This window comes from Phocoena phocoena, chromosome 7 (genome assembly GCF_963924675.1).
Source record: "Phocoena phocoena chromosome 7, mPhoPho1.1, whole genome shotgun sequence".
NCBI classification, from domain to species: Eukaryota; Metazoa; Chordata; class Mammalia; order Artiodactyla; family Phocoenidae; genus Phocoena; species Phocoena phocoena.
Genome location: NC_089225.1, coordinates 1,006,645 through 1,021,007, shown reverse-complemented (window position 1 = coordinate 1,021,007; position 14,363 = coordinate 1,006,645). Strand labels below are relative to the sequence as shown.

General features: G+C 45.6%; 1 protein-coding gene across 2 annotated transcripts in view; it reads left to right on the top strand.

The window, feature by feature from the left end:
• EPB41L5 (erythrocyte membrane protein band 4.1 like 5) overlaps positions 1-13,284 on the top strand; it is a 134,708-nt gene extending 121,424 nt beyond the window's left edge. The window contains exons 20-24 of one of the 2 annotated variants that reach the window (XM_065880299.1): positions 1,218-1,308; positions 3,020-3,094; positions 6,510-6,551; positions 6,910-7,040; positions 13,218-13,284. In XM_065880299.1, coding sequence (XP_065736371.1) covers positions 1,218-1,308; positions 3,020-3,094; positions 6,510-6,551; positions 6,910-7,040; positions 13,218-13,284 — 406 coding nt within the window. Of the gene's footprint in view, positions 1-1,217; positions 1,309-3,019; positions 3,095-6,509; positions 6,552-6,906; positions 7,041-13,217 lie in introns of both variants that reach the window. The other variant, XM_065880298.1, reaches the window with a different exon arrangement.
• The last annotated feature ends 1,079 nt before the right edge of the window (positions 13,285-14,363 follow it).

The following is a 14,363-nucleotide window of genomic DNA, read 5'->3' as shown; positions in this document are numbered from 1 at the left end:
TTTTAGGTTTTTCACTGCTTATTCTTGAGATTTCTGCATGTTCATTACTGTGCATCTAGGTATAGTTTTATTTTTCATTCTTGTTAGTATTCAAGGTGGTGTTTCAATCTGAAGACCTGTGTCTTTTTTTTAGTTCTGGAAAGTCATAAGCCCTTATTTTTGTGAATATCCAGCATCCATTAGACATTAGCTGAAATGCTCCGATCTCTTCTCTGTCTCTCGTAACTATTCCTTCTTACTTTTCATCTCTCTGCCTCTGTGTGCCTCGGTGCTGTGGCTGCAGTAGTCCTAGCTTCCGTCTAGCTCCCGAGGCTGACTTTTCCATCTAGGATTTGCCTCTTGTTTTTTCTTAGTCTCCCTGTGGGATTGGACGGGCACTGCTCCTGTCACTTGCATGCTTTCCAGTGATGCTGGAGAGGACTGGGGTCCCTGCCAGGTGTGTCATCCTGGTGGGTGGCGGTCTCTTGGCTTCCCCGTCTCCTCCCTGGCGTCGAGGCTGCCTGTTCTTGTGATCCTCACCTGGGGTTGACATCCTTGTCCTTCCTGCTGGTATCCTCTCCCGGGCCGATCCCGCCGCCGCGTCTGGAGCCCTGGAGGTGGGCCGCTGCCCCGTGCCGCAGAGTGTGCTCCCACCCGCCTCCTGCAGGGGCTTCCTGCCTCGTTCTCCGCACCTCAGGTGTTCCGTGTCACTGAGCTGTCCCATTCCTGATCTGTCTTCTTCATGTATCTGTCTTGTTTTGTGTATCTGCCTAGTCTTTTACGTGATTTCTCTAGATCGGTTGCTCTTTGGAGCAGACTGTAGCATCTAATCTGCCCATAACCCTGAAATCACCTCTTGTACTGTGTGTTTCACGGTTTTCAGCATTTCCTCAAAGCTCGTGAGCTACCACTGACATCCTTTATTGGTTCTGAAGTTTTATGAGTTTATTCTTTTGTTAAAAAGAAATCTTTTCTGTCATTTCATTGAGCTTCAGGAGCGAAGCAAAGCACTAGTGAACGGGTCTGACCTGGTTGCAAACCTGTTATGCAATGGGTGGGGAGGGGTTCACGGCGGCGTGTGGGGCAGCGCGGACCACTGTCTGCCCCCCCCCACCCCCCGCTGTCTCTTCCTTCCGTGTGGGGTGGTTACCCTGCTTCCCCAAGCCTCCTCCTTCAGCACACTGCCTGTTGCTCCTGCATCGGTCATCCGTGACACGAACCCGCCTTTGTCTTCCTAGTGCTGAGTTAAATGAGAACTCCGTGCCCGGCCCTGGAGGGTCTCTCATTCCGACGCGAGCCACACCTGCAGAAAATGGGCCTGCTCTAAAGGTAACGATTCCTTCCACTTTCAAGGTTGCTCCACAGAGACTCCCTTGCCTTGAATCCTGGTTGTACAGGACACCTGGTGATCTCTGACGGCCACCAGAACGTCAGCCGTGAGAAGAGCGTTGAGCCTCACTTCTCTAGGGAGAATCCAATTGTCACATCCCTCCCAAGAGCAGCTCAGGGTTTCTTCTCCATTTTTGAGGTATTTGTTGGTAGTTTTGTTTTTAGGGGGTCTCGGTGTTTTTGGGTTTTGGATTCGGGCTATGCTACCCTAGTGTCTCAGACTTTACATGACACATAACAGGCACTAAATAAATATTGATGGATCGAAATTGACTTTCTGACACTGATTGTGTTTGTAACATAACCAGCTTGTCTCAAATTCTGCCTCTCCTCTATCCATCGGCCGTACAGTCTTAGCAGGTCACAAGTCACAGAGACCCAGCTCATGCCCACTGAACGCTTTAATTTGCAAGTTAAACAAAAAATTATTTTTGTAGATGAACATTTACCATTTGTTCTTTTATAGTGCAACCACATTTATTGTAGAAGTTTACCAAATATTTCATGAAAACAACACATTAGAAATCACCTGATTCCCACTACCCAAAGACAGTGTGTAGTTAATATTCAGGTGTATAGTTTTTCAGGCTTAGGGGTTTAAAAAAAAAAAACTCAACCTAAAGTACCTTTAATCAGGAGATTCCTTTCTGCTAATTAAAATTCTAAAAAGATACACTGACATCTCCGATCACTGAAAATCGTTAGGTGGAACCCGAGATGTTTTGGGAACAGAGAAGGACAGTTAGCCCGAAGATTTATTGCATATTGTACCAGACAGCTTGATAGGCTTTGAAATTTCAAAAATGAGTGAAACATGGCCTCTTCTTTCAAACTGCTTCCAGCACAGTTGGAGAGAGAATTTTGATACGTTGTGGTAGAGATACGCACAGGCCACCTGGGGAGCCCACTCAGGTCACAGGGTATGAGGGGGTGGAGGGGGAGGGGGTGTGGGAGGAGACAGGCAGGTTTTCATATATGCGATTAAAATTCAGTTGACATCGAACAGGAAACACACACGGTGGCCTGAAGACAGGCAGAAATATATAAATGAAGGGCCTTTTTTGTTATGGACTACACCCTGGATACTTACTTCTCTTATTTCCAGACTGGAATTTTATCTGTTATCCTTTTAAAATTCTTCCTGTGCCCAGAAACACACACACACTGCAGTACAGAACTCTGTTTCTATAAGGTGCTTCAAATACTAATTAGAGAAAAGTATTAACATTTATGGGGGGGGTTATATTATACTCTTTGTGAACAGTGAATCATCCATGTGGATAAAGAAGCATTCCAAGTGCAGGCGTGTCCTTAGTCATCGTCTCCTGGGCTGAACCTTTAGCCTCTGCCATCTGGTTTAAGAACTGAGAGCCGGGACGGTCCTAACCCTACACAAGTTTTGTCTCACCAGAAGGAATAGTTGTATGAAAATTCACATGACACTTTAGCTTTTTAAAGCTCTGACTGTAGTCTAGGTTCCCCTCCAAACAAAAGTGGAATCACTAATAATCATGATTCCTGAGGGTCCCCTTCGTTTAAAGGTTAACACCATCCAGGCCTGGGTCCAAATTATACATTGAGAGGATATGGAAAAAAATCTACTCTGGTGACTAATGGGTCATTTAACATCCATGTATCTTGTCTTCTGTAGGATGCTACAGATGAATTGGATGCCTTGCTTTTATCTCTAACTGAGAATCTCATTGACCACACAACCACACCTCAGGTAAATATAGGCTTTAAAACAGCAGGATGGAAAGGTATTTCTGTTTGAAAATGTTCCCAGTAGATTCCAGTTCTTGCCTTTTCTGCAGTTTAGTAAAACTTTTCATTTAGTAAGTGTTTATATTTCGGTAACCACCTAGCATTGCCTTTTCTATAGGGAAGTTCTGCCCTCTTGAATCTGTGTGTCACTGGACAGCAACCACATGTTGCCAAGCCTCTTTGTAATTCAGCACCCTGTTAAGTAGTGTGAGAGGGACATGTGGGGGTAAACCAGCTTCTGAAGAGTTCAGACAGTAAGACCTCCAGTTGTTAAAAACATTTACAGAATGGTGGGAGCATAAGAGTGGTTGGCGTTAAACATATTGATCATTATTTGAGTTTGGGAGATACCGTGTTAAGTACTGTGACCATAATACAAAGAAGAAGCAGTCACTTCCCTCCAGAGACATACTGGGGTGAAAGGTACACAGATAGTGCATTTAGTGCCTTGTGAGTGGCGTGGCAGGAGTTGCCGTAGGGGTCACTTGAAGGCTTGCAAGTGAGGGCAGTCCTTCCCCTGATGTTTGCGTAGGTCACCAGCCCTCACTCAGGTGTGTGTCTGCATCACTGGAAAGAGTAGGAAAGCACAGATTGCCGACCTCCACTCTCGGGCTTTTGGATATGGTGCATGTGGTCTGGGGCCCAAGAAGCTGCATTTCTGACACGTTCCCAGTGATGGTTGGGTGTGGGCCGGGAACCACCAGCTTAGGGCCATAATCACAAGAGACTTTACCAGGTGAGCAAGCAGAAAATGAAAGGGATGTTGGCAATATCGGGCTGCAATAATCCTTTAACCAGATGAAAGAGGTAACTTCTAAGGCCAATGCAAGATGGCCTGAAGCCTGGAGAAGGAGTCCTTCGGGCCCAACTCAGAACACTTACTGCTTGTTTATGCTGTCTCACAGGTGGGGGTAACACAGTGATGAAAATCAATTTGATTAAAGACATTTTTTTATCACTAATATATTTTTCCTTCCCTACAAATTTAGAATGTTTTAAATAAAAATGTAGACTATGATGCATTTTAGATTCTACATATGAGCTATCTATTCTATTACACTTACTGATTTTTCTGTTGTTAGAACTGTAATACTCTTCTAATAATTTTTTTTTGGCTGCGTTGGGTCTTCGTTGCTGCGCACAGGCTTTCTCTAGTTGCGGCGAGCGGGGGCTACTCTCAGTTGCGGGGCGCGGGCTTCTCATTGCGGAGGCTTCTCTTGTGGAGCACGGGCTCTAGGTGCATGGGCTTCAGTAGTTGTGGCATGCAGGCTCAGTAGTTGTGGCACACGGGCCCTAGAGCACAGGCTCAGTAGTTGTGGCTCACGGGCTCTAGAGCGCAGGCTCAGTAGTTGTGGCATGCGGGCTCAGTAGTTGTGGCTCGCGACCTCTAGAGCGCAGGCTCAATAGTTGTGGTGCACGGGCTTTGTTGCTTTGCAGCAGGTGGGATCTTCCTGGACCAGGACTCGAACCCGTGTCCCCTGCATTGGCAGGCGTATTCTTAACCACTGAGCCACCAGGGAAGCCCTCTAATAACTTTTTAAGTGATTTTGATACATGTTGAGGCCAGTCCAGCATCATTATGCAGGTGTTTTGCTGTTTGTGCTTGTTAATTCTTTCAGATGATTTTTAGAATAACTGTGTCAAGTCTCACTCCCTCTGAAAGCCTTTGAATTTTTATTTGTAATTACGTTAAATTCATAAATTAACTTGTGGAAAGAACTGATATATTTGTGATAATTCATCTTAGCCAAGAGTACGATATGTTTTTCTCATCCATGATTTCCTATTTCTCCTAGAAGTTTTGTAGTTACAGTCTCCCCAATGTAAGTTTTATATTTTCCTATTTTTGTTATTTCCAGATCCTTCATGTTTTTTTGCTATTGAGATTTTTTTCCCCATTATATTTAAAGAATTTAGGATTTAACCTAACAGAAAATACAGAGTCTCTAAATGTTCTCTGTAAGTCTTCTCTATTCTTCATTAGGTTAACTCCTAAATACTTCATAGTTTTGTTGATATTGTGAATGGTATTTAATTTTTTTACTATTGAATTCATAAGTTAATTTTGTGTCTGGCAAACTTGATGAATTCTTTCAGTAGCCAATCTGCTGATTCAAATATTCTGTCAGTTTCTGGGGTGTCTTTAGTATCTCTGTCTGCAGTTATTGATTAATCCATTTCTTACCTATTGTTGGATCTTCCAGTTTTTTTGTATATTTTGAAGATAGGCTGTGAGATGCATACATGTTGATGGTAATTATACTTTCTGAGCTCCTTTTAGCACTTTAAAGTGTCCTTCTTCGCCCTTTTTTTCCCTCTCTTTATTTCCCTTTTGACTGATAAAAAATTGACACCCTAGCTTTAAGTTTGAATCACTTTATGTATAAATTTTCTGTCATTTTATTTTCAACCTTTTTGTATCTGTTGGTTTTAAGTGGACCTTTCAGCGTTTTGCTGGGTCTTGTTTTTAAAATCTTATTCGAGAGTCTGTATCTTCTGATTGAGTTTAAATCCATTTATATTTACTGTAATTATGGTTATTATAGGACTTGTTTCTGCCAAACCATTTTTGTTTACTTTTACCATATTTCTTTTTTCTCTCTCTTTTATTTTCTGTGGTTAGAAGTGCACTTTCTTAATATTGGTGGGAAAGTCATATTTTGTATTTTTATTCTTTTGTTGGTTACCTAGATTACTAAAACCTGGACTTATAGTAATTTTTTCTTGCCAGAATCTGTCACCAGTGCAAGGACTAGTCTAAGCTTCCACAAAATAGGAGGGAGTCGGGAGTTCATTAGATTACAATTCTACATGCAGAAGTAAGATGCAGAAAATTAAACCTTAACAAGAATATAGCAGAGGCCCTGTGAGTCAGGAGCAGCGTGGGTGTTTTCATTGCTCTCTCCTCCAGTCAGAGTTAGAAAATGGCCTGTAGCTGGACAGAGCTTTCTTCTGTCTTCATTTGAGTTAGCCACAGTCTGCTGTGCAGCATGCTACCGAGAAGGCTGTGATTGTTTGTAACGGACTGAAATGAAGTTTCAGAAAATAAATCTTAAGTTGGATGCTAGGGGTTGGGGACAGTCCTAGTGAATGACCTGAAAGTAGTAGTAGCATTAGTAGCATTCCGGGAGTAGTAAGTTTTTAGATTAAAGAGGCTCTCGAGATTATGACAGTTTCTTAAGTGGTGACACATGGCGTGTGTGCTGTAGAAAAGGACCTTGGGTTCAGAAGTCCGTGTCAGCTCAAGGGCACCATTAAGACCTGCTCCCTGCCCCCCACCCGAGTGCATTTCATAGTAGAAGAAAGCATTATGAGTATAATTATGAAAATAAGTCAGTCTTCCCTAAAAATAAATATACATGTACAATTTTTTCCAGGTATCTTCCATATCCACGATCACACCCCGTTGGATTGTGCCAGTAAGTTAATGATATTTGCAATTTTTCTTTCCATTACCCTTTCAGAATGAGGCCTGAAGGAATACCAGGTTCTTATTTTTCCTTGAAAACACGGGGTCATCATCAGATCTCTACTGATTGAACCTACTGGCTTCAAACTAGAGGTTTAATTTTTCTGTTTGTAAATACTTAAGGGTGCTGACAAAAACAAAAATATAAGTCTGATGTGAAGGATGGTAGAAAAACAAAGCAGCTGTCACGGTGAACATCACCCTTCTCATCACCGTCGTCACTGGAGAAGATGACGCGGGGCTGAGTGCTGGCTGCGGGGCAGGTGTGGTCACCTCCGCTCAGACGGCCCGCGTGTTTCCCTCAGCAGAGTGCTGCCCTTCCTAACGGGCTTGCAGGAGACAGCGGGCTCTCGCCGGCCGGGAAGGAGGGGCCTGGCAACAGAGGTGTGCTCTCCCTCATCTCTCCCCCAGCGCCGTTCTTCGTGGATGCTGTGACCAGGTGAGGAGTCTTTTCTCAGTTGCAGTTCTCAGGCCTCTGTTAAGAGGAAAATATAACGAAATTAATTGTACTTAAAGCGATAATGTCAATTCTTCTCTAGTTGAACTGAATTGAAACTGAATAAATCTTTTCTGTGATTATTAGAGTAGTGTTTTTTTCTTTTTTCTTGTCAGTAGCAATCTTCTACAAAATTATGAAGTAGACCTTACTTTCTTTTTTTATGAAGTCTTTATTAGATAAAGATATGAGCAGGTTTATCTTTAAAACTTTGTATTTGTTTTAAAATTGATTTATGTCTTTTCCTGTCATGCTTTACTGTTAGGTTGTCCATGAATACAGCGGAAGAGGCTCAGATAAGGGTGGGGTAGGGAATTCCCAAAGTGAGGGCTCTGATGTAGCTTTTACCGCAAGCTTATTTTAGCATATCACTTGCCACAGACAGAGCTTTTGTTCAGCATGTAGTTCTTCAACTTTTAATTGTTAGGATCAAGACTGTGCCTGTTTTACAGAAGATCTATAATTGCCTCATTTCTCACCTCAGACGTCTTCCTGGTATGTCTACTGTTTCTCACATCCTCCTGGTGTTGAGAAGGCGGGTTGGTTGAAGTAGATGCTTTAGAGAACAAAATCCCTGATTATAACAGAAAAGTTATTAGAGATAATTAACTTGAGAGAAATTCATAGTTTCATTTTAAAATTGTTGTCTTATCTCCATAGTCTTTAATATAATTGTTCACTCAGCAAACACTTACTGTCTGTTAGGTACCAGGCGTTGCTTGTGTCCGGCACTGAAGGTAGGCGTGAACAGGACAGACATGGGGCCTATTTTCCTAAACATCTGTATGACTGGTAGTTCCCACTGCAAACATAGGGATTGTGTGCAGAGGGCCAGGTGATAATTCTTCATAATTGAGTTCACACAGTAAAATGCGAGTTTGTAAGGACTTCCAAATGAGAAGTTACAGATGACATCAGAGCTTGTCTCCATTCCTTCCCAAAGCAAAGTAGTCATAAAGGAATTAGATCAAAGATGACAGGTAGTACACCTGAAACTAATATAATATGTCAGTATCTCAGTAAGGAAAACATGGCCAGTGAATCAGTGAAACAGTTGAGTCCAGAAACAAATCACACAAGTATAGTTACCTGATTTATGAAAAATGATAGTACAATGCTGAAAGGAAAGAGCAGTCTTTCAGTAAATCAGCCCAACAAGTTAAATATCCTTGGTGGGAAAAAATCTTGACCCAACCTCATACTACACACCAAAATCTACTGTAGGTGGATTGCAAATCTAAATATGAAATGTCCAATAATAAAGCTTTTAGAAGAAAATATAAGTGAACATCCTGTGGCCTTGAAATAGGCAAAGATTTTTTAAGCAGGTCACAAAAAGCTTCAATCATACAGGAAAAATTGATAACTTGGATTTTGTCCAAAACTCCTATTCAGGGACTTCCCTGGTGGCGCAGCGGTTGAGAGTCCGCCTGCCAATGCAGGAGGCATGGGTTCAAGCCCTGGTCCAGAAAGATCCCACATGCCACAGGGCAACTAAGCCCGTGTGCCACAACTGCTGAGCCTGTGCTCTAGAGCCCATGAGCCTCAACTACTGGGCCCACATGCCACAACTACTGAAGCCTGCGCTCCTAGAGCCCGTGCTCTGCAACAAGAGAAGCCACTGCAGTGAGAAGCCCGCATACCGCAAGGAAGAGGGGCCCCTGCTCACTGCAGCTAGAGAAGGCCTGCATGCAGCAACGAAGACCCAACACAGCCATAAATAAATAAATAAATAAATTTTTAAAATTAAAAAAAAAAAACTCCTATTCATCGGAAGATATTATTTCAAGCACTCAAAAAGGAAGCCACACAGTGGAGAAGACAACCCCACTTCCCCCTCCCTCTGACTCTGTCCGTGTCTCTCTCACAAAGAACTCATCTCCAGAATATATAAAGAACTCTTGTGAATCAATAAGAAAAAGAGAGCTCAACAGAAGAATTGGCAAAAGAGTTGAATAGGCAGTTCACAAGAGGGTGTCCAGGTGGCCCATCTTGACAATTTATTGAGAAATGCAAATTCAGACCACTATGTGATACCACTGCATACACCTAGAATGGCTCAAGTGAAAATACACATAGTACCAAGTATTGGTGAAGTTATGGGGCAACTGAAACTGTAAATTGAAATAACCGTGTTGGACATAGATTTGGCTGTATCTACGAAAGCTGAAAATACGTTTACATGCGTACCCAATAGAAATACACATATGTGTCCATCAGAAGGCATGTACAGGAATGTTCACAGCAGCTGTGTTCATCGTAGCCCAAGCTGAAGACTTTTTAAAAGCCCACTGGCAGTTAACTAGATAAATACTGGACTAGAGCAGTGAAAACTACCGAACTGTAACTGCAGTAGGGAGATAGATGAGTCGCACACACACAGTTACATGAGGTATTTATTGATCTGTAACAGACACCACACATTCCCTGCAGGCCAGGGGTCTGGTACAGCCTAGCTGTGCCCTCTGCTGCGGCTCTCCCCCAGGCTCCACTCAGGGAGTCGGCTGGAGCTGGGCTTTCATGTGGAGGGTCTGCAGTCATGGCCGTTGGCAGAATTCAGCTCCTGAGGGCTGGCTCCAGGCCGCGCTGCCCTCGTTACTTGCCTGGGGCCTTTACTTCAGCAGAGCCAGCAAACTAGGAAGGCGGTGGGATGCCTGCCAGCTGGCCAGAGGTCGCCATCTGTATACTGTAATCGCGGAGTGACATCCTGCTGTTACCTTTGCTCGTTTGCATTGGTTAGAAAAGACCACAGGGCCTGCCATGCTCAGGGGGAGGAGGGGGTCATTGGGGTCATCTTAGAGTCTCCTCCCCATGATGGTGGGAAAGAGGCACAGCTCTCACAGACCGAAGTAATGGTTACCCTGGAGGTGGCCAGTTTCAGAGTGCTAGTGACTTTCTGTTTCTCATTCTGTGTGCTCATTGCACAGGTGTGGTCAGTGTGCACAGGGTCCTCAACTCACAACTCCTGATGTGTGCACTTCAGCGTATGTATGTTATAATCAATAGCGTGTTTTTAAAAGAGTGGTGATGGGGTTGCATCCGTACAGATTCAGGTTTACTTGGGGTGTGCGCTGTGTAAATTTTATTTTAAAGTTAACAGGAGAGGAGGGCTTCCCTGGTGGCGCAGTGGTTGAGGGTCTGCCTGCCGATGCAGGGGACACGGGTTCGTGCCCCGGTCTGGGAAGATCCCACGTGCCGCGGAGCGGCTGGGCCCATGAGCCATGGCCGCTGAGCCTGCGCGTCCGGAGCCTGCGCTCCACAACGGGAGAGGCCACAGCAGTGAGAGGCCCGCGTAACCCAAAAAAATAAAAACAAAAGAACAGGAGAGGAAACAGCAGCAGTTGAGATTACCGAGCAAGTTTTAGGAGCAGCTAAATGACAGATAAGTGGTAACCAGCTTGGCACAGAGGAGAAAGCTGAGATCTAAGCCTGAAAAGGGGAGGGGGTGGAAACTGGGAAAATACGAAGCCAGTCCATGCACTAGCACCCGGGCTGGCTCAGGAGCTGAGGCACCAAGTGTTGGGAAGGTGGGTCCGAGGTGGGGCTGCGAATGTGCCCCTTCATACACTCCCCCTTCCCGCCCTGCCGATGCCGGCCTCATTCTGGAGGCTCCCCTCTGGAGGAGCTGGGCGGGCAGGGCCCTGGGTCTGGGGGCCCTGTTGGGAGGAAGGCCCTGACCTGGGCGGGGGGAGTTAACTCAGTGTCCACACGCCAAGGGGTGAGACCCCCAGCCTTCCTTCTGTTTCCAGCCTCCAGAATGCTGTGGGCCACGTATAAACGTCTCAGGTGAGAAATTCAGAGGATTGCTCTCTAGAGAACCTGACCGAGCGAAGAAAAAGGCCCAGAGAGACTGACATTTGTGGATCGCAGGAAATCTGGTACCTCGACTTGGAAGCCCGTAGTTAGTGGATTTTGCCCACACGTGCAGAGCTTTCAGACAGCGTTCCAGCGCTTCGTGCTCAAGTGTGAGCATGCTGCTTCCCTCTTAAATGTGAGCAGAGCCAACGATTGTCAGATGTTTGAGGGAACACCAGAGCAGGTCAACTTGAAAAAGAAACGGAGGAGATAAAGGAGTGTGAGCGTCAAAAACTTTGCGAAGTGACAGTGTGAGAAAGAAGATACTGCATCCATGCAGCAATAACAAGGAATTAAAGAAGGAACAGAAAATGAAGTATTCTTGGAAGTTATTAACCACGTTAAAAATAAAATTCAAAGGATGCACGGAAGGTAAGATTGGGGAAATCCCCCAAAATGTAGAACAAATGTTGAGAATTGGGAGAAAAAAGAAAATTGGAGATTGGTCTAGGAAGTCCACTATGTGAATCATTGGAGGTCCAGAAGAAAGAACACAGTAAATAAAGTGTCCAAGAAAGAAATCAAGACTTCCCAGGACAGAAGCACTTGAGCTTTTAGATTAAAGGAGCCCAGTGAGTATCCAGTAACAGAACGAAAAGAGACAACAGCAAGGAACATCGTGAAGTTTCAGAACATAAGAGAGAATGTTAGTCTTCAGAGAGGGGGGAAAGAGTTCATACAAAGGACTGGTGATCTCAACGGCAGCAGGCTTTACTGAAAGCTAGAAGATAACAGAGCCATGCCTTCAGAATTCTGGAAGAAAATCATTTCTCACCTCATGTTTTGTACCCAAGCTACCAATGAAGTGTGAGATTAGAATGAAGACATTGTAGGGAGTTGCCTGGCCATCCAGTGGTTGGGACTCGGTGCTTTCACTGTCAGGGCCCGGGTTCAGTCCCTGGTAAGATCCTGCCAGCCGTGCAGCATGGCAAAAAAAAAAAAAAGAAATGAAGACATTTTAAAACGTGGAGTTTCTCTAAAATCCATGCTTCTAAGGCGGCCTTCCTCAGGAACCTACTTAAGTGGAGGATGTGTTCCATCAAAACAAGGTGATTGTCCAGGAAAGAAAACGGGGAACCCAGGAAACAGGTGCCAGAATTTACCAGGAGGAGAGTGAAGGGAAGTTCCAAGCAGGCCTAGGAAGGCTCCTGTACAGATTGGAAGGGGAGGCTTTGGAGCCCCAGGAAGGGTATTGCCAAGGGAGAACGAACAACACGTGGCCCGCGCCCAACTTTACAAAAGGACCTGAGACCAGAAGCCTGGTTGCGTTTGGTTAGGGATAAATTAGAAACGAAGTATTGGACGCCGAGCAAGCAGTTACAATGAGAAAACAAATTGTACAAGAAAAAAAATACAGCACACCCATAGTGAGCTGTGGAAATATTTATGTAATTATAGCAGACGATGACTATTAGGGAGGCCTGTGTGTCATTGTGGAAACACCCCGTTGAGAACAGTGAGGACGGACGGCAGCTGGCGGGCCCGCCTGGAGGGCTTGTTAGAGCACAGGCGCTGGACCGTCCTGAGGCTTTGGGCCAGTGGGCCAGGGGCAGGGCCTAAGAACTTGCACTTATGACAAGTTCCAGGACCACGCTTTGAGAACCAGGGATCCAGAACAAGAAGGGAAGTACCAGGAAAATCCATTCGGCAGTGTCGTCTCTGTGGAGCGGAAACGCGGAAGGGGGGGTTCCAGTGACAGCTGTTTTCATTCACACGTCTTGATAGCACATGGACGACGTTAACCTCTGGCCTTGGGACTTCGGTATCGTTTTCAGTCTCCCTGAAGCCTGCACCTCCGCGCACGCCCTTGCCCTGTGGCGAAGCGGCGCACTCTTACTCTTGTTTCACCTCTGACGCAGCAGGGGAGGGGGCGCGGGGCTCAGAGCCGCCGCGGGGGCCGCGTGAGGACACACAGGACCCCCGGCCCTGGTGCTTGCCGAACGTGTTGCCATGGTGCTCGGCACAGCCCTGTCCTCCGTGTTCTGTGACAGCCCTGGCTCAGCAAGAAATGAGGTGTCTGTTCGGTGTATTTTATCCAAGGAAGCAGGGGAAATTGATGTCTTTCGGTTCCATTTCAAGATGGAATAAGCATCAGTTACCTAGAAAATGACCCTCTGCAGAATCGCCTACGTTAAGTGCTACTACACACCCCTCTTTACTCTCCGCATGCTCCGCGAGGCGCCTGGGAGAAGTGCAGGTCGCTTCCGCCTTGGATGGTCTTTGCATTTTCCAAAAAGTGAGTAACGTGTTCTTTCTTCCTGTCAGCTCGGCTCCAACCTCTGCTGGAGAAGCCACCTTGAAGCAGAAGTGTTTGCTGACAACAGAGCTCTGAGGGGCGGCCACTCCTCACCGTGACCCGAGGCCGGGCTCTCCAGCCGTCCGTCCTGGAGTCCGCTTCTGCTGGAGCTGGTTCTGCACTTGTGGGTAAAAGAGCTCACCGGGTGTGACTTCACCTCTGTGAAAAAGCAGTTACATTTCCGTCCAGCTGGAAGGGCGTAATTACACTACACGTTAGCCCAAGTGAGCGTCTGTGATCTTTTACTTTCATTTCGTTTGAAGTTGTGAATTCCTGCCGCGGGGGATCCCTTTCCCTGTGGTTTTCTCCGAGCTCTTTGCTCCGCCCAGTGGTTGTGACTGTTCATGACGCCCCCCTGGGTGGGCCGTCCCTGGTGGTCAGCAGCCTTGGGAAGGTTACTTCTCTCTCTGGTGTCAGGGTGAGTGTCCTTGATGTGAATGCCTGCTATAGAAATTGTACCCTTCTGTGCATTGCCTGGAAATCAGGAATTGAGGTAGATTAATTATTACTAAAGAGAGGTTTTTAGAATACAGAGGGTTTTCGGATGTCTCCCGTACTTTTGACTTTTTGCTGGACTGGCTATCTTAATACTCCAAGTTTACATCAAGGTAAGATAGACCTTGAGAAGAATTACAGAGGAATCAGTTGCCCGGCACAGTTTTTCAGCCCAACCATCCCTTGGGAAGCACACCTGCATGGAGCGCACGCACGTCCTGTAGCTTTTGGCCTGGAAGGGGTGGGGTGGCCGCAGAGACCTCCAGGCGTCCACACGGCTCCCTGGGCTGCGTGGGGTTGAAGGCTGAGGTCGGCTCAGGCGGCGAAGGAGAGCACAGTAGTTTCCAGGTCCCCATTTGGACGTAGGCTCCGTTTCCTTTTAATGTAAGCTGAATAAATTCAGATGGTGTAAACTGAAGGAAAAAAAATGCCAGGATAGAAATAGGGAATCGGGTTGAGGGGATTCATGTCTGAAACTAAATGCAAGGTACTGCAAGAACGTTAGGGATTTTGTGTTAGTTAAAAAGGGTTCTCTAGAATTTCCTCATTACTTTCCACCTGTACAAAAAATTCTGGATGTTAAAGTAGTATATGCTCATTAGAGAAAAGAATTTCAACAC